This window comes from Vipera berus (genome assembly GCF_964194415.1).
Source record: "Vipera berus genome assembly, chromosome: W".
Classification (NCBI taxonomy): Eukaryota; Metazoa; Chordata; class Lepidosauria; order Squamata; family Viperidae; genus Vipera; species Vipera berus.
This window is the reverse complement of record NC_138210.1, coordinates 49,256,315-49,284,268: the sequence shown is the minus strand read 5'-3', so window position 1 is coordinate 49,284,268 and position 27,954 is coordinate 49,256,315. Positions and strand designations below refer to the sequence as shown.

General features: G+C 46.5%; 1 protein-coding gene across 1 annotated transcript; it reads left to right on the top strand.

Annotated features, from left to right (window-relative positions):
• Positions 1-424: 424 nt before the first annotated feature.
• Positions 425-11,994, top strand: LOC308676275 (cardiotrophin-2-like; the record flags this gene model as incomplete). The annotated part of the gene is made up of 3 exons (XM_081342089.1): positions 425-485; positions 4,948-5,090; positions 11,536-11,994. 3 exons carry the CDS (start codon positions 425-427, stop codon positions 11,992-11,994), a joined length of 663 nt encoding a protein of 220 aa, XP_081198215.1.
• Positions 11,995-27,954: the final 15,960 nt, after the last annotated feature.

The following is a 27,954-nucleotide window of genomic DNA, read 5'->3' as shown; positions in this document are numbered from 1 at the left end:
TTCTCTGCTGGAACCTACTTAAACTGAGGTTGAGAAACCTGGGGGTGGGGGGCAGGATGAGGTATTCCTACTAGCAGACCTGGTGTATATTTTTTGGCCAAAGAAAGAAACACCCACGCTGGCTGAGACACACACACACACACACACACAAATGAGCAGATGGAGGTCAGAGACGGGACAATGGCATAATCCATCTAAATTTTTCTGCCAAATCTGATTGATCTCCTAGGCAGATGAATCCAGCCCTTCTCCCTCCAAGGATTTTGCCATTAATAACCCAGAAGGTGGAAATTCCATTTGGCTGATTTGAATGCCTGAAATCCAGGAAGTCAACGAAGTGATGTCAACTTGCTGTCCCCTTTGGTTAAGGGATAAGCCCTGGCATGTAAGAAAGTTTCTAGCAGCTGGTTTCTGTTGACATACGATGGAGAATGTGGCAAAGGTGGTCTTGAAGACCTTTAGCCAGAAAGGGAATGCTATGGAAGGTCAGAAGGAAAAGCCAGTTGCAGCAATAAGCTGTTGGATTTTGGTCTGCCATGCAAGCATAGGAGCCTGGCTGGGGAAGATTGTGTGTGTGTGTGTGTGTGTGTGTGTGTGTGTTGGGGAATGGCAACCCAACCTTCTATTTTTGTCGTATTCATGAAGTGCCAAGTCCATTCCTCCCACCCGGAGGATTTAGTTGTTCTCACCTGGACGACTCTTCTGGCATGGGGAACCTCAGCATCACCTGCTGATATTTGCTTGGCTGCAGGACGATTAAGCAGGCAGGCATCTCCTCCTCCTTTGGGGCCAGGCCAAGGAGAGTAAGTGCTTGCCCCCCACCCGCCAGTGCCTCCTCCCGTATACCCCATGGAGCTGGAATAAGACTCAGGAGTGGCAGCCAGCCCAGTTCTGTCACCAGCTCCTCTTACTTCAGCTTCTGCAATTTCTATGCAAATAGTAACCTGATGCCAGGACGTGCGGAGAGGCCTGAAGCTGGCAGCTGGTACGGCCCAACGCGGTCCGGAGTTATTTGCCCACTCGCCATCTCACTTCCCCAACTCTGATGGCCCCTGGATTCTTTCCTGCTGAGAGAGTATTCCCCCCCCCCTTGCTAGTAAAAGTGGCATTTAAACTTTCCCTCATTTCGCCATTGTCCAGGAAGCCCCAGGTATACAAGAGCCATGTGTGACAACAGCACACTCACCCCTGCCCCGTCCTCTTTCACAGGGGGAGGAAGTGCCAGGATCTGAGTCTTGACACCATCCGTGGCAAGAGCATTCCTTCCTGGAAATACTTGGACCACAACAATGATACGGTTTCGGCTGGAGGCTCGGATCTGAGATGGCTCAAAATTCAAGACTGGAAGATCTAGTGGATTGGGTGGCTTTAACGGTGAGCAGAAATCTAACAGGTTATTCCCTGGCTTCCAGCTGTGACAGCAGGAAAAACTTTGCCTGTGGGGTCCTTGGTGGTCACTAAGCTTGCTTGTTTTCTTGCAGACCAAATTTCGTTGCCAAATTAGGTAACATCGTCAGTGATGGTTGGGAATGGGGTTTGCTCTCTCTGCCTCTTCCTACTAGTGCTGATAATGTGACGTACTTTGGTGATGAAACGTCTACAAGAAAACAACCAAGCTCAGAGGACACCAAAGACCCCACAGTTCAACCCTGAGTTACAGATATGATCTTCTAAAGCTTTGCCTGTTCGAGTTCTGCCTGTCGGGTGCCACTCGGCGTGGATTGCAGCTAGGAATTATTTGTATTTTTTATTTATTTGTTTCTTGAATTTATTTGCCACTCACCCCACAGCGAACAGTTCTGGGCAGAGAGTAGGTCCCACTGCGGAGTTAACACTGGAGGCTGACCTTCCACTCAAGACCCAATTCTGAGAAAGGAATTGGCTGCTTTGACAGATAGTGAGCAATCTGCCCTCAGTCCATGATGAACAGGCCTGGCTCCCTGCCAGTTTCACAGCCATCCGAGGCAGCCACCCATTTCTCCTCTTCCTCTTCTTATCCTTTCTCCAGTCTGCCCCATCTGTTGGCAGTTGTGGCTGAGGAGACTGGGCCAAAGCGATGCCCGCCGTGATCTGGGGCAGCCTGGAATGGGTGTCGGAAGCCTTGGTGGGGTAAAAATGGGTAGCCGTTTCATCTCCCAGGCTATCTGTCAAGTCCAGTGTTTCTCAAACCTGGTGACTTTAAGATCTGTGGACTTCAACTCCCAGAATTCCCATGGGGAATTCTGGGGGTTGAAGTCCAAACGTCTTAAAGTGGCCAACTTTGAGATATGCTGGACTAGAGACATAAGGTAAGAAAAAAAGGCAACACGAAGGGCTAGGAATGGTTGCCCTGAGCATTTAGGTCTGGAGCATCCAAAGCCAGATCCGGCCTAAGAGGACCTAATCTAGCTAAAGCAACCTGCAGCATCCTGGTCTGTTTGACAGCTCGTAGCTATCTGGAGGTGAAAAAATAAATAAATCTGCCCTACGAACTTCCAAACATTGTCGTGCATGCCTTTCCTTTCTTTTTCACCTGACCAGGAAATTCAACAGCTTTCACTAGCAGCCCCACCCTTTGTCACACGCCTTTGCATCTCTGCCGGCAAACCCCCCCCCGCTTCTGTTTTAGGAGCTAGAAGGAAGCATGAGCCTATTTTACCCCCCTTTTCTGTTGTGGGAGTGTTTGCTACCAAGGGGAGGGACCAAGGGCTGGGAAATTTCAGAGGGGATAACACCTTGGGGACTGTCTATAAAGAGCTGACTCTTGGAAACTAATGTACCAACCAGGAGCTGCCATCTCCGGCAAAAGGAGCTCCGGGTCTGAAGAGAAGGGGGGAGGGAGGAAGAGGACAGAGAGGAGGAGAAAAGGCACCTGAGCATCTTTCACACAGAAGGTTTTTTTTTTTGGAAGAAGAGATACCTTCATCCACCATTAGGGGGTGACAGATAGGAGCTGGTCTTCCCAAGGGACTCAAAACGTTGGCCAACTTTTCTCTCGCAAGCTAGTCATGAATCCAGGTTTGGGTAAGTCTTCAGGATGGGTCAGTCTGAGGCTGACCAATCTGTGGGGGTTGAAAATTCCTTGGGGAGCGGGTAGAAAACTTTGAGGAATGTTGTGACCCTGCTGTTTGGGATAGAATTGGGATCTTTAACATGAGGGCTGTCTACTGCGATTTTTTTTTCTTTGATGAAGATGGTGAAAACCCCAGCTTTCAGTTGTATCTTTGTTACTTGAGGTGTAAATGCTGGAGACAATGTGAAACATTTGAAAGTGAACCTCCTGGATGATTCCTCATAAGGATAGGCCTAAAATAATAAGCAAAAGCGTTGACAATTTGCTGCTGCACCTTTAACAGTATTCACCAACTTGTGGCCTCCTCTTTTCTGGTGAGTGAGGTTGTTCCTTGTGAGGCAACATGGTTGGGGTCGAGTAACGAGGGTGGCTTTGCAACCATTTCACTCTGGACCCATCTCTTCATGTTGATGAGGGGGTCTCTTGTTGCAATCCCAAGAACATGATAAAGGAGAAGGAAGATTATGAAAGCTGCAAAGGGCATCAGTAGATTTGGGTGGAAGAGGAGGCTGAATTTTGAACAAGACTTGGGTTTCTGAAATCAGCATCATTGGAGTTTGGCTAAGGCCCCAGTTCCTTCAAAAGGATAGTTCTCTTCTGGAGACCCTTGCCTTGATGGCTCCTCCATCCTTAAAACATATGAAGAACGGTTGCTAAAATATATGAAAAATGGTTGCAGGAATTGGGTATGTTTAGTCTAATGAAAAGAAGGACTAGTGGTGACATGATGGCAGGGTTCCAATATCTCAGGGGTTGCCACAAAAAAGGGGTGTGTGTCAACCTATTCTCCAAAGCACCTGAAAGCAGGACAAGAAGCAACGGATGGAAATTAATCAAGGAAAGAACCAATCTAGAACTTAGGATGAATTTCCTGATGGTTAGAACAATTAATCAGTGGAACAACTTGCCTCCAGACGTTGTGGGTGCTCCAACACTGGAGGTTTTTAAAGCAGGCATTATTTGGACACAATTTGTCAGAAATGCTATAGGGTTTCCTGTTTGAGCAAAGGGTTGGACTAGTCCAGGGGTCCCCAACCTTGTCAACTTTTACGACCTGTGGACTTCAACTCCCAGAATTCCAAAGCCAGCCATGCTGACTGGAGGAGGTCTGGGAGCTGAAGTCCTCAGGTTGCCAAGATTGGAGACCCCTGGACTAGTTGACCTCCAAGGTCCCTTGCAACTCTGATATTCTGTTATTCCTTCTTTCTATTGTCACTGGTTCATTGGCCTTCTCTGAGCACCTTCCTTGGTGTCAGAATCCATTTATATCACATTCATAAATGTATGTTTAAAACATTATCCCCCCCCTGGATTCTGCCATCTCCCAAGGAAGGAGGAGCAGATGTGGATTCAGCCTGCCTTAGGTTATTTCAAAGACCAAGGGAAACCTTTTGAACTGGGGGAACAAAGGGGAGGGTTAGGGAAGAAGGCATCTGGCCTGTGTCTCCATTTGAATCTGTAAAGGAAGAAGACAATAACCGTAAAGATCTGAAGTTCCCTTTTTCCCACGAAACGGATGACACGAAGTAAATGATGGGGGGCTGACCAAATGGGGTTGAGGGAAGGGGGGTTGAACCGGGAACTCTTTATAAAGTTTCAATCTGTAAAACAATACCAGGTCCCGTCTTGTATTTCCATAACCAAACATGTCCTAGTAAAAATTCCTTTTGGACTAGAACTGACTCCAAGAGTTTTTGTTTTCCTAAGACGTGGTTTGGGGTGGGTCCTGACACTTGGTCTTTATGATCTCCTTCTGGGTAGTCATAAAGATGAGTCTTACTGAAGAGGGCAAACACAAGGGTGGCAATGGCTCATCCAGGAAAGGGAACCATATGAAGGTCCACCAAACCTGATGCAATCTCCGAAGGTTTTCTCTCTTTTTCTTTTTCCCCCAGTTACAAGCCTCTGCCTAATTTGCGCAAGTCTGGTCCGTATTGTCTCTCCTGAAAAGGATGGTTCTGTTAACACTATCATCCAGCAAACCTTCAACTTGGCTTCTCATCTGAAAGGCAATACTTCCATCCTCCTTGAGACCTATGTAAGTCATTTATCCTGAAGGATCTGGAGATCTTGAGCAGGTTGTACAGATTTTGCATTGGGGCTCTGCAAACATTTTTGGGGAATCCCGAACTTTCCTTGAAGTTGCTTCAGGGTACCAAGAAAGATCACCCACCAGAACAAGGAAGCATTGCCTGGTGTTTAATAGGTGACATTCTCAATTTCTGCTAGGTCCAAGAGAGCAGAACAACCCCCTTACCTGTAGGTACTAAGTGTGCCCACCATGAATGTTATGGTGAATTCCCCGAGTTATATCCTACAAAATTCCTTAATAAGAAAGATGAGAACATTTGAAAAGACACTGCTCAGCAATGATTGTTAGACAAATGTTTTGTTTTTTTTTAAAAAAACTATTCTCCACCAGTCCCACTCTGCTGTAATACTGTAAAAGAGCAGAATTATGCAAATAAAATTTCCTATCATATATTTTTACTCCCTATGATTTGAATTTACTTATCCATTTATAAACCAATCAAGGCAATTCTAACGCGTGTTCAAAAGCAACAACTGTAGCCAATACAATAGTAATAACAATAAAAAGCAATCATACACTTTTTTAAAAAACACAGTGCATAATTTAGAAAGTTTAGAAACATGCGTGTTCCTGGCATCAGCAAGTTCTATGGCATCAAAGTCCCAAAGGCCATCCAGAGCAGCAAAATTGGAGCTTCAATAGGCCAGGAGACCTTCTTTATCATAGGGGCCAGATGTCCCTATAAAGAATGCCTGCTTTTGGACTCTTCCCATTGAAGCTCTTGATGGCAAAGGATCTTCAGTTGGCATTCTGTAGGCCCTCAGACTGAATAGACAGAATTCTAGAGGATGGTCTGGAAGAATTCCAAGACTGTGAACCAGATGTAGCTTTATGGATGATAATCAGGCTCTTCTTGCAGCATGACCTAACAAGAGTGTTCGGTATGCAAATGGATCACTGCATTTTGCACCTATAGATTGATAGGTACTCTTCAAAGACAGCCCCATATAAAGCAAATTGTGGTAATCTCTATAGGAAATGACAAGCATGCCCCCCATTCCAGATAAGGTCATAATTAATGTATTAGCTTAAGCTGTGCAAAGGTCCTTCCAGCAGCAGTGTTGAGGCCACAAGGACCTTTGGATTCCAGGCCTCTTCTCCAAGGGTACGTTGAGAGTTCAGGATGGTATATAACCCAGATTTAGCAGGTTTCTGAATAAATATCCACCTCGTCTTGCTTGGAACAAATCAAAACCTACCCATTCAGATCCTGACAGTCTCCAAATTTTGGGTCAGGGCTTCTCCCACATCCTTCTTTTGAGCCAGGATGGAGATTTATAATTGGGTATAATTTGAAGACTGGTGATACCTCACTTCAAATTAGTAGTTGCTATTTCCCAGTGGTTGTTAAATAGGAGCGAGGAGACGAATGAACCCTGAGGAGCACTTAAGTGGGTGACCTCTTCCTGACAACTAACTCAAACCTTTCACTTAGGGAGGACGGAACCATTGTAAAATGGCAACTTTGAGCCCCAACCTTCATAGGTGGTCCAGGAGCACACTGTAATCAACAGTACCAAAAGCCATTGAGAGGTCTAGAAGAAGGATGGTCATGAGCCTCCCATCTAAGCCAGCGTCTCTCAATCTTAGCAATTTAGGGTGTCTGCACTTCAGTTCTCAGTATTCCCCAACCAGGGTGTTCTCTAGGCATCTTAAAGTTACTAAGTTTGAGAAACACTGATTTTAAGCTTCGTCACAAGTCATCCATGAGGCTAAGCAATATATTTTCAATCCTGTGTCCAGATTGAGTAGTATAGGCTGTGCGTGTCTAGATAATCCATGTGTTACAGTACTTGACACCCATTACCTGGGGCCCTACCACCTTCCCCACCAAGGAGAAGTTGGATGCACTGTTTCTTCCATCTTTCTTTTTATCAGGAAAAAAAAACAGAGGAGAAACTAGCTCTAGCATGCATTTTGATTGATAGCACAAGAAGCCGTTAGGTCAAGTGTTCCATACTTGAATTATGAAAAGCAACAATCCTTCTGCAATTGCACAATATGTACATCTTTGTCAGGAAATAGCTCTAAGAAAGGGACTGACCCAGTAGTCATTCATACCCTGTTGAATTACAATTTACACTACAATCCAGTGGACAGATAGAAATTATAGTTCAGCTGAAGTGGATTTCTATAATCTGGCATTCTCCAGCCTTGGGTGTGAACATCAGTTCCTGAAAATTCGGGAAATTGAAATCGCACCTCTGGAGGGTTTGTGTCTGACCGCAGTGATGCCGAAATCATGAAGTGCATCTTGTGACATCACGAAGCAGGTGGCATTCTTTTGTAGTGGTGCCCAAATGTCACACAAAGGGATAGACCTTGCGTTGTAAGATATGTTTTGTGCTCACCTATGGGCCCTTGGAGAAGACTACTTTGGAGGGCCACCAGATCCCTCAGCTGCTTAAAAGCCAGCCCCTACCTCCTTCCAGAGTGTCAGTAGGAAATGCAGGACCAATCTTGCCCTATGCCAGGGGTAGGCAACCTCGGCTCTTTTATGACTCATGGACTTCAACTCCCAGAATTCCTGAGTCAGCATAGTATTTTTGCCCTATGCCAAAAATACTACGGCTGCGGGCAAAGTGCCCATCTCCAGATGACAGAATCAAGCGAATGAATATGGTCCTTGACCATATGGCCAGAGTTGAGCCCAAAAGTTCTCTCGCTAAGGGAAACGGTTGTTAAGCAGCTTCGGCCCGGTTTTATGACCTTTCTTGCTACAGTTTGTTAAGTGAATCACTGCAGTTGTTAAGTTAGTAACCTGGTTGTTAAGTGAATCTGGCTTCCCTGTTGTCTTTGCTCGTCAGAAGGTTGCCAAAGGTGAACACATGACCTCAGGGCACTGCAACCGTCATAAATATGAGTCAGTGTCTTAATTTTGATCAAATGACCATGGCGTTGCTACAATGGTCGTAAGTGTGAAAAGTTGCCATGTTACTTTTTTTTTCAGGGCTGTTATAACATTGAATAGATGTTACAGTAGATGAATGGTTGTAAGTCAAGGAGTACTACCTGTAGGAGAAAACCCTGCAGAGAAGGCAGAATCCCTCTACCATTGCGTCTTGGTAGAATCCACAGCCAGCCTGTTATTGCCATCAGAACCAGCCAAGAAAAGCTGGTTATTAGCCTACTGTTCTTGTTAGTGTGTCTTGGCTTTGCAACACGATCGGGGGGGGGGGGGAGGGAGGGAGGGAGGAAGAAGAGAAACCCGTTCCCCTTCCAACCTGCCACCCGTTCAATTGGCATTATTTTCATCCCGCAGAGAGTGGCCGGGTGCCCAAGTATTTCCCATGCCTCACTTCTTCAAGTTGCCCAGGCCTCGGATGCCAGACAGAATTAGGTCATTATAACCTTACAACCTAGGCCCAGGCAGACAGCCAAGATGCTTGCAGTGCCCATGAAAAGGATTGCTCAAGGTGGAACTGTGGTTGAGTAGTTTGGGAAATAAGCAGAGGTCTGTTTCTGGGGGAGGAGGAGGAGGAGGAGGCCTTCAGCCCTCCCTGCGAGGAATTCCTAAGGGATGAAGAGGCTGGGATGCATGGATGGATAGCCCCTCCCCAACATTACTGAGAGGTGACAAAGCAGGCATCCACATCCTGATTGCTCACTTACAATAGTTAAACTTTTGGAAATCCCATCTTAAAGTAGACTCAGGTGTCCAGGGAGGGAGGGTAGATTTTGGTCATTTTTTTGGTAGCTTTCATAGACTTCAGCATATTAAGTGTTTCAGCCCATATAAAGTGGTCTTCCCAGTTGCAATGTATGGCAGTGAAAGTTGGACCATAAAAAAGGCTGAGCGCTAAAGAATTGAGGTCTTTGAACTGTGGTGCTGGAGAAGACTCCTGCGAGTCCCTTGGACTGCAAGGCGATCAAACCAGTCAGTCCTAGAGGAGATTAACCCTGACTGCTCTTTAGAAGGCCAGATCCTGAAGTTGAAACTCAAATCCTTTGGCCACCTAATGAGAAGGAAGGACTCACTGGAGAAGAGCCTCATGCTAGGAAAGATTGAGGGCAAGAGAAGAAGGGGACGACAGAGAAGGAGGTGGCTGTATGGAGTCACTGAAGCAGTAGGCATGAGCCTAAATGGACTCCAGAAGATGGTAGAGGACAGGAAGGCCTGGAGGAACGTTGTCCATAGGGTCGCGATGGGTCGGACACAACTTCGCAGCTAACAACAACAACAACAAAAGTGGGCTTAAAGGTTCCTGGGGGGTCTTTGAGTATCCAACCAACTTGTATTGGCTTAGCTTCAACAAGGTGGCTGTATTGTGCATCTTGGAATCATAGAAACTGACAAAAGACACACACACCCCAGAAGACACCCCCACCCCACCCCCAAGAACACATGGTAAGACCGAGGGCCCTAGTTCTAGTTCACTCTCTGCTTCTCCCCCCTGATCAGTTCCATCACCGTTTTGTTCCCACTGATATTGTTTGTTTTTTAAAATTAGATTTTTACTCTGCATTTTGGTGAGGCGCTCAAGGCGATGGACTCTCTCAGGTGCATCTCTTTTGCTCCACAGTCACAAAAGTGTGAATAGGCTGGACACAGAGAAGGAAACCAGCTCAAAGTCACCCTCTGAGCATCCATAATTGAGAACTGATTAAAATCAATCTCTTCCAATGTCAGTCCAATACTTTAACAGAGCACACCAAAGGATAGGGTTCTCCTTAAGGTTTATTTTTTCTGAAGATTTTTTGCTCTGTTTCTAAAAAAACTTTGAGTTTTCTAATAATTTCAGCCGATATTCCCTTTAGGGGCATGGAGTAGACCATTTGGGCTCTTCAAGGACTGGAGATTACTGTTATCTTTGTCCTCTCTGTATACAAACAGTCCTCAAATTACAACAGTTCATTTAGGGACTGAAGTTACAACTGCACTAAAAAAGTGACTTATGACCATTTCTCACACTTACAACCTTTGCAGCGTCCCCATGGTCAGGGGATCAAAATTCAGATGCTTGGCAGCTGGTTCATATTTATGATGGTTGCAACATCATGTGATCACCTCTTGTCAGCTTCTGACAAGCAAAGTCCTTGGGGGAATCCAGATTCACTTAACAACTGTGGCAAGAAAGGTCATAAATGGGGCAAAGTTCACTTGACAAGTATCTCACTTAGCCACAGACATTTTGGATTTGATTGTGTCATTAAATTTAGGACTACCTGTATGTTTGTATCTCACTGGGCTCCATGCCACAAACTCTATTGTTATGATGCCCATTTGACACTATGGCTACATACGTTAAAGGGGAGACAGTTAGGGACTAGCTGGATGGACTTAGGACTAGCATTAATGTTAGACTATGGCAGGGTTCCTCAAACTTGGCCACTTTAAGACTCGTGGACTTCAACTCCCAGAATTCCCCAGCCAGCTATGCTGGCCAAGTTTGAGGACCCCTGGACTATGGAGATAGTCCTCAGAAGAGCCCAAGCCATAACCAAGAAAATAACCTCTTCTGGTGGCAGCAGTGAGAAGGATGTGAGAAAGATCACTCTCCTGTAGTTTATTATTTATTTATTTTATTTATTATTGGGACTTATATGCCGCCCTATCTCCCGAAGGACTCAGGGTGGCTAACAACAATAACATACAATAATACAGAAGTTAAAATAAAAATTAAAATTAAAGGCCCCTGTAGAATAAATTAAAATTAAAATAAATTAAAATTAGAATTAGAGTTAAAAATAAAAGCATAATTAAAATCCCTGTCAGTCCAGTTGCTTTAAAAGCTCCTGTTTTGAAGATCTGGTTACCTGTTGCTCTATTTCTGGACCTGAAATGGACAATCTGATGCTTTAAAGCAGCGGTCCACAACCTTTGTGGCTTGGCTGGGGAGCGGGGACAGGGACCTGGGCCATGCAGGAACTGGACTGCACAAGAATTGGGCCATGCAAGGCAGGCGGATGCATGCACAGATGTGTGGGCAGCTTAACATACACAAGCAGTGGGCCAGCGCATGCACATATGCTGCGTGTGCATGCCGGCCCACCACTGGTGTCAGTTGAGCCACGTGTGTGCACATGCACCAGACTGCCACTTGCACAAGCCAATTTTGAATAGGCTACAGCCTGGTAGTGGGCTGTGGACCGGGGATTAGGGACCCCTGCTCTAAAGTTTTCGTTCCAAATGCTGTCTGCAAAAGCTCTTGAGACCTTAAATAGAACTATTTGTCCTGTTCCTCAACCTACTGGTCAGGTGAGAGTAAGAGAAAGACCACAGTGCTTTCCCCAGCTCTGCCCACCATGTAGACCTTGAAAGAAAGATAGTTGCCTAGCAGAGTTGACTTGACAATGGAGTTCAATGTGTGATGCTGTCAACTCAATCTTGTGTATCGTGCTCACTTTATGTTTTTCTCCTGATATCTGTATCATTCTTTTTTTTCCCCAGCTGAGACATCAAGGTAGTCCATTTACAGATACAGATTTCCATGTCCAAGGACTAAGTTATGATGGAGTGCCAGCGGCTGCCATTTCTTTCCTGGAATGGCGACTCCTCAGTGACCTTGACCGTCTGGACAAGAATTTCAAGGCTTATAGCGTTATCTCAGAATTCTTGCAGCTGGTCTGGGATGATCAATTTGAACTCAACCCCACCGAAGATGGCCTTCTAAACATGCTGAAAGATACCCGGTTGCAGGTCCAGGGCCTCGTGAACAACTTGACCATCATCATATCTGCCTTGAGGGCCCCACCCTCGCCTGTTACTGACCCTCTCACATTGGACGTAGTTAAAACAAACACCTTTGAGAAAAAAGTCCGGGGATACGTGGTGTGTTCCACGTACAAGCAATGGATTGATCGGACTGTACGAGACTTCAATCTTCTTGTGAAGAAATACCCTCTTTAAGATTTATTCCAAGTGTTTGGGGAAGATAATTCTTATACCCCACTGTTTTTTATACCCCACTGCAGATTTCTCAGGGAATTTAGATGTAGGCAGAAGACAAGCACACCGTAGTGTGGTAAATCTGGGAACCTTCTTGTTAAGTTAACCCAGACTTCTGTTCTGGAAAATCCCAGTTTTCAAGCCTTCAGAAGAAACCTAGAATGCTCTGAGCTGATTGGCTGCCTTGCTTGGCTGTGCATGGTGCTTATTGGGTCTCTTGTAATGTTGTCAACAGTCAGTTCCGGAGCATAATGGAAGACAGGAAGCCAGTTGTAACTTTGGAGTTCTTCTCTTACATGCATCTTTTGATTTGATGAGGTTTAGGGGTGTCTCTTGCATCTGTGCAGTGTTGCTCGACTGAAACCCTGTATTTTTCAATGGCAAACACATATTTTAATTCAGCAGAGATCAGGGATTTCCAAGGGATTTCATTATGGGCATTGCCAGCCTTCTGTAGGGCAAGGGTGTTCAAAAGTGTTGGGGACGCCAGTTCTCTTGAGTTCTCCCTAATGTGGCATTATGGACTTATTTTGGCAGCTCTCTGGATTTATTAATACAGTTAGACCTTGAATTATGACCACAATTGAGCCCAAAATTTATGTTGCTAAGTGAGACATTTCTTAAGTGAGTTTTGCCCCATTTTATGACCTTTCTTGCCAGATTTGTAATCACTGTAGTTAGTTGTTAAGTCAGTAACACGGTGGTTAAGTGAAGCTGGCTTCCCTATTGACTTTGTTCGTCAGAATGTCACAAAAAGGCGATCACAGTGACCCTGGGACACTGCAACTGTCATAAATATGAATGAGTTGCTAAGCAGCTGAATTTTGATCATACGATTATATGGGGATGCTGCAGCAGTTGTTAGGTATGAAAAACTGTCCTAAATATAAATCAATTGTCAAGCATCCAAATATAAATCACATGATCAGAGGGACTGCAACCGTCATAAGTGTGAAAAATGGTCACAAGTCACTTTTTTCAGTGCTGTTCTAACTTTTAACGGTTACTAAATGAACGGTTGTAAGTTGAGGACTACCTGTACTTATATGTAGCCCTCGACTTATGACCATAATGGAACATGCCCGTTATGGTTGCAAGTTGTGACCCACATGATTGACTTGATTTTGTGATCTATTTTGTGGAAGTCATTAAATTAATGCTACGGTTGTTAAGCCAACCAGTTGTTTGATATGGGCCATTTTTGCCAAAAATGCTGGGTTTTGGCAAAAATGTTATAAAACCTGACCGTACAATTCTGCAAATGGCTATAAATATGGGCTGATTGCTGAGCACCTCCAATATGATCATGTGACCACGGAGGAGAGATTGACATCAGCATTTCAGAAAAAGGTTGTAAGTACTGTATCTCCGGGGAGATCTGTCATAACTTTGAACGGTTGCTAAGCAATTAGTCATAAATCAAGGACTACCTGTATTCTCTAGTTTGTGGCAAATGTGTAACACAGTCTTTCAGATCTCTCTTATGAGCAGAAAGTTCCTACTGACATTTTAAGAAGTTGTTTTCAAACTCTTTGGACGGATAGCAGGGAGAGAGGCTGAGTCTTATTGCTAGCCAAGTTGGCATTTGAGGTTACAGTGATGCCAGGCTTTGGTGGGTGCCCACATGGACAGGGATGAAGAAATAACACTAACACAAATGCACAGGGCAGGAGTCATACTGTATGCTGACAGACCAGATGGAATGCTAATTCCATTTGCTAAATCCCGAGATCAGCAATTCTGGGCTACTCGAAGACTTTTGATTTCAGTGGGTTGTGTAAGAATTCGATCATACTGTGTGAATTTCCTTTGCCTTCTCTTTCCCTACCTCAATTCCTTTTGTGTAAGGGGTGCCACAAGAGGAGGGATCCCAAAAGTCAAGATGGTGGCCTCTACCATGTGATTAGAGACCCATCCTGCCCTTTTGCATGTAAAGCATTTTTTTAAAAGGGGGTGGGACTTAAATCATGTCATTGTGGCTGCCATCTTGACTTTTTTGACCTTTGGGTAGGTCTATGGTCTATGCTATGGATTTCTCTAGCCATTCTGGGAGTCCTGTTTGGGGTAAAATGCAAAGACTGCTACACTAACAACAACAACAACAACAACAACAACAACAATAATAATAATAATAATAATAATTTATATCAGAGAGATATTTAGATGCATTATTTATAGAGTATTTAATGAAAGACTATGGAAGGAGATTTTGTCTTTACTTAGTTAGGTCTTTACTTAGTCTAAGATGTTCTGGTGTTTTGGAGAACAGTTACCACGAGCAAAAACTGATCCAAAACACCCCCCAGTTCAATATGAGCCAGTTTTTCCAAAAATGCTAGGTTTTGGCAAAAATGCTATAAAACCTGACCATACAATTCTGCAAATGGTGTGTGTGATTTTTTTAAAAAAGGATGAAAAAATAATGGCAAAATAAATGGTAAAATGAAGATGGTACAAAAAAACATGCTTTGTATAATAATGAAGTTCATTCATTTGATGTTTGCAGGTATAGTTACGGATACCGCATAAGCCTCCCTGCTTGTTTCAGAGTTGATATGGATTTTATACAAATGTGTAGGACTGAATTCTCCAGAGCAATTTATGCACAGACTTGCTACCTGGTTTTTCTACATTTTAAGACTTTCACATTTGTAGAGATGAATTGACTTCATGAAACAGCATTTTTAAGTAACTTAAACAAATAAAATATTCTATTTTTGATACCTATGTCTCCTGCGGAATCTCCTGGTGTTTGTTTACTACATTTGTACACAAAATTTTATTTTGTATAATAAAAATTCACATCTTAAAGTGCATGTTCAGCCTTTCTTGGGGGAAGGTTTGGGCAAACTGAGGTCTTTGGTTAAGGAGAATAATATTGTGGGGACAATCACATCTGGGCTGTAAGTATCTGGATTCCCACTAGGTGGCAACTAAAACTTAGGTTTTTTATCATTTGGCTGCCATCTAGAGTTAGTTGGATTTTTGCACCCTAATTTTGTATCCTATTTTTTTCTCTTTCTAATGCAATTAGGGTTTGCTTGTTTTGGATCAACCAAGTGTTGATCCATTTGGTTGGAGTTGACTAACCTGAGCTTTACATCATGCGCTGAGAGAGACTGGCCCAAAATTGCCTAGTCAGTTTCCATGCCTAAGGCAGGACTAGAACTCGCTGACTCCTGGTGATTGGCCCAAAGTCACCCAGCCACCTTTCATGCCTAAGGCAGGACTAGAACTCATAGCCTCCTGAGTTCTAGCTTGGTGCCAAAGAATCTCCCTCTTGCATCCTAATTCTGGTAGCTAAAATCTCAGCAAAATTAGGCTGAAGATGGTGCTGAAATGATCCTGCAAAATCTACTCTACAGAGAATGTGAAGAGTATTTAAGTCTGGGTACATACATGCCACATTGTGACACAGTATGATTTGCGTAGCTGGAATTTCATGCAGTCCAGCGATGTGTGTTTGTAAATCCTGGTTTATGTTTTCGCATTATGTGCCAACTGGGCCAATATCACTTGTTAAACAGGGCTTAAAAGGAACTAAGGTTCAGTGTAGTGTTCTATCCAGCTTGAATGAGTTACCATGAGTTTCTTAAGGACTTAGCATAGATGGAATAAAATGAAGTGTGGGCTAGATAGCAGACAAATTGTTGGTTATTTTGGCTGTGAAAGAGGTCTTAATTGCTCATAAAAGCTCATTCGTTATTAATTAATTTACTTTTCACGTCACTATAGCAGTGTACTGTGTTGTCCCGGAAATGTGGTGTAATATGTAAGGGGCAAATTAATGGATTAAACCTTCAGCCAGAATTCTGTTTATATTTGGCCAGGAATCAAAACTCAGCCCAAACTGAAAACTGGGAGAAATATTCTTGCAGTTTTCGTGTACGTCTTTGCTGCTGCCACACATGAAACCTGTTCTCCTTCATGTTCCACTATTGCCTGAAAAAAGGGATCTCCATGTGGTTTTCCCAGGATATGAATAGCTGCCTAAAAGGATCCAGAATCATAGCTTTGTGGAGTCGGAAGGAAACAGAAAGACCATCTAGTCCAGCCCTCTGCAATATGCAGAAACACCTGTTATGCTCCTGATCCCTTTGCCGCCTGCTTTTAGATGGGAGAGAAATTAACCTGCCCTTTTGAGTGACCACCTGTCAATCAAAAAAGCAGGGTTATTTTCTCCCCTCTAAAATTTCTCCAGCATTTAACAAAGCAGCATGCTGTTTTTAATTGATTTTGGTTTTGCTGGCTAATTTACCTTTACCTTTGGCTGTTTTTGTTTTGTTAACGATTCTTCAGATTTATCTGACTTAAGCAAGGCTTTTGTGCTTTATTCTTAAAACCGACGGAGTGGAAATACATCTGCTGAGTCTTGCTTGCTTTTCTGTTTGCTTTCTCGCTTGCTGGCTTATCTCACGTCTCTCTTTTCTTCCTCCAGCACTACTTTTAAAGGGCACTTCCTCTACCGGAGGCCAAAAAAACTCATTATCCTTGAAAGAAGCTGCCTCTCGTGCAGTCAAGCTCTGCGTCACTTCTCAGGAAGTGAAAAAGATGCCAATGCTTTGGCGGGCTGCTGAAAGAGTTCCCCAACCTTGGAAAAATAAGACTCTTTTTGTTCCTCGTGGGTGTGGGAGAAGAGGGAAGGCACAAACTACGTCCAATTTTCTTTTCCACAGAATTTGGTCCCTGGCTCTTGAAACGATAAACAGCAGCGGATCTGATGGGAACGTTTGCATCCCTGATGGATGAAACAGCTGAGCGAGGAGTGGAAGCCGTGAAGGCTGAGCGTGGTCTCTGAAACTCGGACCCCGAACTAGTGGCAACTGTGGCACGCTGGATTTGACTTCTCTCGCTTGCCCTTTTGACAACGGTTCCTTCCTTGCCATTCCCCACTAACAGACTTGGCCACTGCTGCCCCCCGATGGGTGAGCCTTGGCGCGCTTTATCCCCAGCTCTTCTGGCCTCCGTAGCATGGAGCTAAACTGGAAGGGTGGGGTCCCAACTCTGCCTTCATGGGCAGAAATTCAACAGGGGTGGCTTTTTGAATCGCTCTCTCTCTCTGATGGGGGAGAGGAAGGCGGTTGTGTGAGGCGGCTCAGGTAGCAGTTAAAAAAAGCTGGAGGTGAAGGACTGTAGCTATAATGTCTCTGGAGGAGGGACCCGTTGAGAGAAAACTCTTCATCAGGGTCCAGTCCAAGCTGGGAATAAACAAAATGGAGGCTGCTTTAGAAAGAAGGTTTCAATTTACTGGAGAGGAGAGCCAGACAGAAAGATCGCGCTGGAAAAACTGGCCACATGTAGTAGGGAGTGGTGGGTTTTTATATCTTCTTTGGGCTTTGGAGTTCTTCCTGCCTGAGGCTTTGTATTTCCTGTGTCATGTCCTTTGACCTGAGTCTGAGTGTGTCCTTTTGGTATTGGTGGGTTAACCCTATTGTGTCCCCAAAGGTCGTGTCTTTTAGAGTTTGGGTGGGGTATGTAGATTTTAGCTGTCTTTGTCTTCCTTCTAGCCTCCTGACTCCAACCTTCCTGAATGGATTATTACATCTGCATTTCTAAAAGCTGGCCTGATTTCTGCTTGGGGCAGAGAGACTTGAGGATTGGTGGTTTCTGCCTAAGATTTTCTATTATTCCTTTGGAGAACTATATTCTGCCTTTTAAATATTCCCCAAAATATTTCTTTCTCTGGGGGGGCTGACTTCCCACAGACTATTAGACAGTCACATTCAGTTGTGCGTTTGGACTCTCTGTGTGCCATTTGTTTTCAGCTGAGCATTTTAGCCCGTAAAAATATTTCTCAGTGAGAGGAATTTTGGCTGAGTATCAATGTTTTGTAGGAAGGTTTGTGCTTGTTTTTGCTGATTTGCTCAGTGAGGACTAATCTCTTGCGAACTGTGTACCTGCAAGGCCTAGCCATCAGGTTTTCCCAGGAGAGTTGCAAACTTGACAGTGAAAAAAAAAGTGATTGCCCCCCCTCTTTTTTTCCCTACAGTGTAATGAACCCCTCCCCATCTATATAGGTGAAGGAGGACATGTCTGTACTAGGAAGACACCCCTGGGGATTGTTGAGTAGCATTTGGCCAGGAAAAGATCAAAGAGTGCCAAAAAGTTAGGAGAAAAAAGGTAGAAATGTAGACTGGAGAAAACAGACCTCATTCTGGGCCAGGGTAGTCATCCTATCTGAGAAAATTTCAGAACTTTTTTGCATTTTCCATGCTGAAGTCCCCGATGAGGATCCTCAATCAGGGTCCTTCTAGTATTATTCCTATCAGCCCTCCAAGTTAGATTACTTGGAAACTGAAGCATACAAGCTAATAGCAATAGCACGTAGACTTATATACTGCTTCATGGTACTTTAAAGCCCTAAGCAGTTTTACAGAGTCAGCATATGCCCTCCCCCAACAATCTGGGTCCTCATTTTACCGACCTCGGGAGGATGGAAGGCTGAGTCAACCTTGACCCCATCAGGATTGAACTCTTGTCATTCGGCAGAATTAGCCTGCAATACTGCACTCTCACCACTGTGCCACCACAGCACTCCTACTCTTGTTATAAGGATATATCAACAGAACATTACAAGTTTGAATGTATTTCCATCTTCCCACCTTGTAACTTCCTAAGAACTAGGGAGGATTCGTGGCTGAGGTGTTTTTTTTTCATATTACAGTTCTGGCCCAAACTCAGATTTCTTTTATCTGACCATTGTGTTGATTGTGTGACTTCTTCCCATTCCTCAAGGTTATTCTTCTTGCCTATTACAGTCCTGGTCTATGGGATGTACTTTTCCCGTATATTTCCCATAATTCTCCAGAGTGATGTTTGGCTGAAGCATTGTGAGAAATGAAAATGGCAGCTAGATCCAATTGCCCAGTAGGCCAATTAGGACCTACTCCTCTATTTGAAATGTTTTCAACTTCTCGATTTTCTCTACCTGGGGTATTTTCCTCTCATATGAATTAATTAGTATACACAATATATAAACTTTTTTGTGCCCACTAGGTGAGAGCAAAAAACAGGTTTCCTGTGTCTACATGCTGCCATCTAGTGGCCATCTGGGTACCTACAGTCCAGGTTTTGTACTACCATTTTTAAAGGTATAGTCAAACTCACCATTCTAACAATTCCTTTTTTACTTGTTTTAAAATAGAGTTTGAGCAATTCTGGGGAATGGACTTTGGGCAGGTAATTGGAGTTAGCAGCTACAGGGAAGAAGCCCTGTAGAGAGGGTCAGGTCATTTTTATTGGGCAATTATATACATTGATTTTTAAATCAATGTATATAAACATCTCACCATTACAATGCTAGGTAATTCAAACAAACATGCAGGATAGTAAATACAAAAAGTAGCTGAAAACAAACTGCCAGCCTTATAAAGACCAGATAAGAAACATGAACAGATAAGTTAATTCTATTTTATTGTAAAGTTACATTAACAAAATCTGTTAATTTCTGAAAGTACAATTCTCCTGCTATCTCCTTTATAGCCCAAGAATAAGGAGGGACCCTCAAGATCCTCTTGCTCCACCCACTATGCAGCTGTGGGCTATACTCCCTCTTATCTGATCTTTTCCTCAGCAGTCTTTCTTTGCCAGGTCTCCCAAGGTCATTCCTACATACCATTAGGCAAACCCAGCTTCAATGATAAGAATGAGCAACAGTGATGGGGGTCACCTAATCTCCAGATCCTATGGCTGAGGGGACTTCCGACATCTTCAAGGACTTCTGAAAGAATATTAGCACAAATGATGACCTAGAGCAGGGATCTCCAAACTTGGTAACTTTAAGACTTCAACTCCCAGAATTCCTCCATGGCTGACTGAGGAACTCTGAGAGTTGAAGTCCATAAGTCTTAAAGTTGCCAGGTTTGAAGACCCCTGACCTAGACGGAAGGAAACTGAGGCTTCTTAGATCCTGCCTGATCCACAGATCCTGGAGCATGCTCACCCTGTGGATCTAATGGGGTGGGCAGAAAGAAAGGGAGTCTTCTGATCCCATGTCAGGTAGGGCATCAGAGGTGACAAATGCTACCTTGAAATTGTACCTGGAAGTCTACTGGGAACCACCACAGCACATGGGGCAGTTGCAGTGGTGGGATTCAAATATGTGAACAACCAGTTCTCTGTATGGATGCTGCTTCCGGAAGTCCATTCTGGGCCTGGGCAACAAAAAATTAGCTACCAGTTCTGCTGAAGTGGTGTGAACCAGCTGAATCCCACTCCTGGGCAGTTGTGTTACTTGAATCTACTGAGGTGTGCCCATAACTGCCTACCCGTTCATATCAATATATTTTAAAAAATCAGCCAGGTTAGTGTCATTACATTACATAGCTTTTGAGAATAAAACTGAAATATGTTCTGTCATTTGCTTTTGGACAGTGTGCCACAGAATAACACCAACAGTGCTGATTCTGGCTTCTGAGCAGTTGAGAACCCAATTTATATTAGGTAGGGCTGAACTGATGTGGTGTTAAAATGAGGCTCCAATGTTCACAGATGAAGAAAAACCAAGTCCGCTGGAAGTCTAGAGATGTATTTCATTTCCCCAAAGCTTCCTGGATTTTTTTTTAACCTTTTTACCTGGACTGTTTTCCAAAGAATAAAAGGTAAAGGTAAAGGTTGTCCCGCACATGCATGCTAGTCGTTTCTGACTCTAGGGGCCGGTGCTCATCTCTGTTTCAAAGCCGAAGAGCCAGCGCTTGTCCGAGGACGTCTCTGTGGTCATGTGGCTGGCATGACTAGACGCCAAAGGCGCACGGAACGCTGTTACCTTCCCACCGTAGTGGTCCCTATTTTTCTACTTGCATTTTTACATGCTTTTGAACTGCTAGGTTGGCAGAAGCTGGGACGAGTAACAGGCGCTCACTCTGCTACGCAGCACTCGGGATTCAACCCGCCAAACTGCTGACCTTCTGATCGACAAGCTCAGCGTCCTAACCCACTGAGCCACTGCCTCCCTTTCCAATGAATAGGTGCAGCCAGAAAACAGATGAATTGAACGTATCATAAATTCTCATTTAAAGGCAAACACCCGTATCGATGTATTGCTTCCTTGGGTCAGGTATATTTTGTCCCAGAGCAAACGTATTTGGGCAGATAAGGGAGAACAAAGGTGAATGAGCCAAAATTGTTTATCTTTGGGAAAGATTCAAACAATGCATGTCAGAATTGTGCTCTGGCACACACTTCCCAAAAGAATGCTTCAGTCAGATGAATACTTAAATTGATGTTTATGTTCCCTTTGTTGGAATATAATTCATCTCTAGTTTCTCCATGTACTGTAATCCCTTTGCCCTTCAGGCAAAGTACAGATAGTCCTCGACTTAAGACCAAATTGAGCCTGAAATTTCCATTGCTAAGTGAGACATTTGTTAAGTAGATTCTGCCCCATTTTACGATCGTTTTTGTTAAATTGTTAAATGAATTGCTGCAGTTATTAAGTTAGTAACCTGGTTGTTAAGTGAATCTGGCTTCCCCATTGACTTTACTTGTCAGACATTCACAAAAGGTGATCACGCGACCCCAGGACAGTGCAACCATCATAAATATGAGTCAGTTGCCAAGTGTCTGACTTTTGATCACGTGACTATTGCAAGTGTGAAAATCGGTCAAAAAGCACGTTTTTTTCTGGTGCTGTTGTAACTTTGGTCACTAAACAAATAGTTGTACTTTAAAGTTTATTTGTAGACAATAGATTGGCATAAAACCTTTTGACAGTCTCTTAGAGCTGCATCCAGATATTTGGGGGACCATGTCTCTTTGACACAGCTTGGTATTGCTACCCATGTCTCTGTTCTGAACCAGCCCTCTTCTCGCAACCCCTAATTAAAAGAAGAGTCTGGAAAGCGTCCAAGGCTAAAAGGCTTCTGCCAAGATTTAATTACGCAGTTAACAAAAACACAAGAGCTTGTCTTCTCAAGCGGAAAAGTTGCTTTCAGCAACCAGCCCCTCTCCAAACACTTCTTTTATAGAGAGCTCAGGGCGTGGTCTCCCTGTGCCTCCTCCCGAGGAGTCCCATAGTCTTTCTTTGTTTGTCCCTGCTCGTCTGCCTCCTGCGTCGGGCGTCCTTGAACAGGGCCAGCTGTGGGTCATCATCCTCCGCACTCTCGGGCTCACACAGCTGAGAAGAGGTCCCCGGCTGAGGACTCTGCAAAGCCTCCAAATCATCATCAGCCGGTTCGTTTCCCTCCTCCCCCACATCTGAGTCCTCCGATACATCGGACCCGGCTGTCGGACCCACAGGCTGGCCCTGAGTCACAACACTATCCCGCACCGCAGGGCCCTTCCCTCGGGTCTGCCGATCCGGATGCGGTCGGGATGGGAACTGTTCGTGAAAAGCAGTCACCAACGCAGGGGCATGAACGGCGGTCGCGTCTTCCCATGTGAAGTCCTCCGGCCCGTACCCTTTCCACTCGATCAGGTACTGGAAGCGACCTTTCAGCCAGCGGGAATCCCTGATGCTGGCGACCTCGTACTCGGGGGTGCTGCCTCCATCACGAGTTCCTGATGGGGGAGGTTCCGCTTGGCGAAGTGGACAGGCCGGTTGTTCGGGGACCAACAAGGACCGATGGAAGACGGGGTGCACGCGCAGGGAACGTGGCAGAGTTAAACGATAGGCGACCGGGTTGATGACGGCCTCGACTGGGAACGGTCCAAGGTAACGGTGGTCCAGCTTCCTCGCCGGCCGAGTGGATGGTAGGTTCCTGGTGGACAGCCAGACCCGATCCCCCACCGATAGTGGAGGCGTATCCCTTCTCGACCGATCGGCGAACCTCTTGTAGTCGGCCTTGGCCTTCTCCAGCTGCCGTCGCACCAACCGATGGATCGCCTGTAACTCCGCCATGAATTCGTTCGCTGCCGGCTCCGGTGAGTCCACGGGAGAAAGAGGGAAGAACCTGGGGTGATAACCCACGTTGGCCAAGAACGGTGTCATCTGCGTGGAGGTGTGTTGCGAGTTATTAAAGGCAAACTCGGCTATGGCCAAATAGTCCACCCAGTTGTCCTGCTGCAGGTTAACGTAGCAGCGCAGATACTGCTCTAAGATGCCGATGACCTTCTCGGTACCCCCGTCGGTCTGAGGATGATGCGCGGACGAGAGGCAAACCTTAATGTCCAACGCCCGCATCAACTCCTGCCAGAAGCGGGCTGTAAACTGGGCCCCCCTATCGGAGACGACCCTATCGGGAAGGCCGTGCAGCCGGAACACCTGTTGGATGAACATGCGACTAGTGGCGCGAGCTGACGGTAAGCCGTGACAGGGGATGAAGTGCGCCATCTTGGTCAACATGTCCACCACCACAAACACTGTCGTGAAGCCGGAGGATGGGGGTAGATCCGTCAGAAAGTCCATGGACACAGCCCCCCAGGGTCTCTTGGGCGTTGGCAAAGGCTGCAGTAAACCAGGCGGGGCCCCTGTCGCTGACTTGGCCTGCCTGCATGGGACGCAGGAGGTGACATAAGACTGGACATCGTGTCGGACTCGGGGCCACCAGAAAGTACGGGAGACCAGGTTCAGAGTCTTGAACAGGCCAAAATGCCCCGCAGCCGGGTTATCATGACATTGGCTGAGGACGAGTCCCCTGAGTGGCCCTCCTGGAACATAGAGCCGGTCACGATAATACAGGAGTCCATCCGTGACCGACCAAGGCGAATCTGGCCCCACCTCTTCCTTCCGCTGAGCCACCCACGCCTCCTGCTGCTGCGCCTCCCGGATCCGAGCCCGTATATCCACCGGCTCCCGTATCGCAGCAAAAGACTCGACGGGGATCACTGTCCTGGGCGGAAGCTTGTCTTCCACTCGGGTGTACTCGGGCTTCCTGGACAGAGCATCCGCTCTCTGGTTGTGCCCGCTTGGTATGTACCGCACCCGGAAGTCAAACCTCGCAAAGAAGAGGGACCACCGGATCTGGCGTTGGTTCAAATTCCGAGCGGTCTGCAGGCTTTCCAGATTCTTGTGGTCCGTCCGGACCTCGATTTGATGCCGCGCCCCCTCCAGATGATGCCTCCAAGCCTCGAACGCCGCCTTGATGGCCAGCAGCTCCTTCTCCCAGATGGTATAGTTGCGCTCCGAGGGATTCAATTTCCGAGAGTGATACGCGCAAGGGAAAAGGGTACCGTTGGGCGTCGCTGCCTGGAGTAACACGGCCCCAATGGCAATGTCGGAGGCGTCCGCCTCCACGACAAACGGCCGTTGCGGGTCAGGATGCTTCAAGATGGGCTCCTTCATGAAGGCGTCCTTCAAAGCTTGGAACGCCTGTTGTTCGGGGGCGTTCCACTGGAACCGAGTCTTCTTCCGCAGGAGCCGGGTGAGGGGGGCTGTCAAGGCAGCAAAGCCAGGGATGAATGTCCGATAGTAGTTGGCAAATCCAAGAAGTCGCTGAACATCCTTCACGCGACGCGGGGGTTGCCAACTCTGCAACGACTCAACTTTACTTGGATCCATGGCGATGCCCTCAGGAGAAATGCGGTGGCCCAAGAAATCAATGGTCACCTGGTAGAACTGGCACTTCTCCAACTTGGCAAACAGCCGATGTTTCCGGAGGCGCTGCAGGACCTGACGGAGATGCTGATGATGCGCTTCACGCGACGGGGAGTAAATCAGGATGTCGTCCAGGTAAATCACAACAAACTGGTCCAACAGATCCCGAAAGATGTCGTTCATAAAATGCTGAAACACAGCGGGGGCGTTGGTCAGGCCAAACGGCATCACCGTGTACTCGAAATGTCCATAGCGAGTACCAAACGCTGTCTTCCACTCATCACCCGGCCGAACCCTGACGAGGTTGTAAGCTCCACGCAGGTCCAGTTTCGTGAAGATCTTAGCCTCCCGGAGTCGGTCCAAGAGCTCGGGGATGAGGGGCAGCGGGTAGCGGTTACGCACCGTGATGGCGTTGAGTTTCCGGTAGTCACAGCAAAGCCGTAACTCGCCCGACTTCTTTTTGACGAAGAGCACGGGCGCAGACACTGGCGAGGACGAGGGCCGGATGAATCCACGAGCCAAGTTCTTTGTCAGGAAGTCCCGCAATGCAGCCAACTCGGGCTCCGACATGGAGTACAAACGCCCCACTGGGAGAGGCGCATCAGGGACTAGGTCAATGGAGCAGTCGTAGGGCCTGTGCGGGGGTAATTGGTCCGCCTCTGACTCGCTGAACACGTCAGCAAAGTCGGACAGTACGGGAGGCAAGGAAACCCCTGAGGAACCCTCCACCTGGCCGGCACAGATATGGCGGGTGTGGTCCACGCACTGCAAACTTGGGAAGATGACCAAGTTCTGAGACCAATAGATCTGTGGATCATGCGCCCGGAGCCACGCCAGTCCCAAGACCACGGGGAAGTGCAGATCCGAAGTGACGTAAAACTGAATGGCCTCCACATGGGTACTGATGGCCATACACACGGGTTGCGTGGCGGCCGTGATAGGCCCGGACAGGAGCACTCGACCATCGATGGTCTCCACAAGCATGGGCGGATCCACCGGACACTGGGGAACAGCCCATTTGGCCACAAAGGCCGAATCCATAAAGTTAGTGGTAGCCCCAGAGTCAATTAAGGCATGGACCGGAATCCCCTCTGGCTTGCCAGGAAGGATCAGTCGTGCCTCCAAAATCAAATGCCGTGGAGGTTCACAGGCACCGTCGGAACGGCGTCGCTCGGCGTGATCGTTGTGGGTCGCCCGATCTTTCACACCGTCTAGATCGGGCTCGGGCCGTTTCCCGATAGCAAAGCAGGGGACTTTCTCGGGGCAGGCTTGGTCACTGACGCCCGCTGACGCTTCTTCGGGCAAGAAGCAGCCAAATGTCCAGGGTCCCCACAGTAAAAACACAACCCCTCCGATCGTCGTCTGTCCATTTCCGTCACCGATAGACGGGACCTGGCGGCACCCAGCTCCATTGGCTCCTCCCTCTGGACTGGGGGCTCACGCACAACAGGGGCGGCAGGGGTCTGTGGGGTGGCACGGCGACTCTTACGCTGCTGCAGCCGGGCATCGATCCGCAGACAAAGATGGATCAGCCCATTCAGGTCTGAGGGAATGTCCACGCGGGCCAGCTCATCCAACATCTCCTCTGACAAGCCATCCTGAAAGGCATCCACGAGCGCAGCCTCATTCCAGGCGGAATCCTGGCTAAGCAGCCGGAAATCGCTGATATAGGCCTGTAGGGGGCGCTGACCCTGCCTCAAAGCTTTCAGACGTCGGGTGGCGGTCTGCGCCTTAATCGGGTCCTCGTACATGAGGCGCATATGGTCACAAAACCCCCCAAAGTTATCCAACAAAGGGCTAGGCTGTGCCAACAGAGGCGTGCCCCAACGAGCTGCATCTCCCGACAGAAGGCTCAACACGAATCCCACCTTATCTCGGTCAGTGGGGAAATCAGCTGCTCTCACGCTGATATAAAGCTGGCATTGTCCCAGGAAGGCAGGAAACAGTTCTGGTTTACCAGCAAATTTATCCGGCATAGCTATCTGACATTTCCTCCTGGGTGGGGGGGCAGCATGTACCTGAGCCTGCAGTTGTGCCACCTGAGTGGCCAGCAAGGTGAGTTGCTGGTTGAGCTGGGCATTCTCGGCAAGAAGCTGCTCCATCGTAGTATTAAGGGGTGGGTGGCTGAAAGCAAACTGTTCTGAACCAGCCCTCTTCTCGCAACCCCTAATTAAAAGAAGAGTCTGGAAAGCGTCCAAGGCTAAAAGGCTTCTGCCAAGATTTAATTACGCAGTTAACAAAAACACAAGAGCTTGTCTTCTCAAGCGGAAAAGTTGCTTTCAGCAACCAGCCCCTCTCCAAACACTTCTTTTATAGAGAGCTCAGGGCGTGGTCTCCCTGTGCCTCCTCCCGAGGAGTCCCATAGTCTTTCTTTGTTTGTCCCTGCTCGTCTGCCTCCTGCGTCGGGCGTCCTTGAACAGGGCCAGCTGTGGGTCATCATCCTCCGCACTCTCGGGCTCACACAGCTGAGAAGAGGTCCCCGGCTGAGGACTCTGCAAAGCCTCCAAATCATCATCAGCCGGTTCGTTTCCCTCCTCCCCCACATCTGAGTCCTCCGATACATCGGACCCGGCTGTCGGACCCACAGGCTGGCCCTGAGTCACAACAGTCTCAGATTGTGATGTTTTAATTTGAGGGTAGGTCATTTGGCCAGTAAAATAAGGTAAAAGGTAAAGGTTCCCCCGCACATGCGTGCTAGTCGTTTCCGACTCTAGGGGCCGGTGCTCATCTCCATTTCAAAGCCAAAGAGCCAGTGCTTGTCCGAGGACGTCTCCGTGGTCATGTGGACGGCATGACTAGACGCCAAAGGTGCACGGAGCGCTGTTACCTTCCCACCGTAGTGGTCCTTATTTTTCTACTTGCATTTTTACGTGCTTTCGAACTGCTAGGTTGGCAGAAGCTGGGACGAGTAACAGGCTCTCACTCTGTTACACGGCATTCGGGATTCGACCCGCCAAACTGCCAACCTTCCGACTGACAAGCTCAGCGTCCTAACCCACTGAGCCACCACGTTCCGTAAAGTAAAAGCCCCCTAAATTCTGCAGATTGGCATTAGAACTGGGAAATAGACGCTCTCACACCATCAGTTAGCTTCAGCTGTAAAGATCTTTGTGCATCTTTGTGGAAAGCAGTAAATATATGAAATAAGGTTTAAAGGAGCTGTAGTTGATTGTTGAAGTCATAATTCAGGAACACCATAATTTATGATAGGGTTGGCTTGCTTTTGACTTTAATGATTTAAGGTATTCAGGCAATGGTAGCAACAACCATTTTAAATTGTTTTTAATTGTCTTTATATTTAATGATCAATGCTGCCCACAGTCACTTGCTGATATGGGTGGCTATAAAAATCAAATAAATTACACTTAATGACGGCTTAGTAAGATGTGTGACTTAGGGTAATCACTTTGGGTAAAACTTATTTTTAAAACTCTAATTTCAAGTCCAGC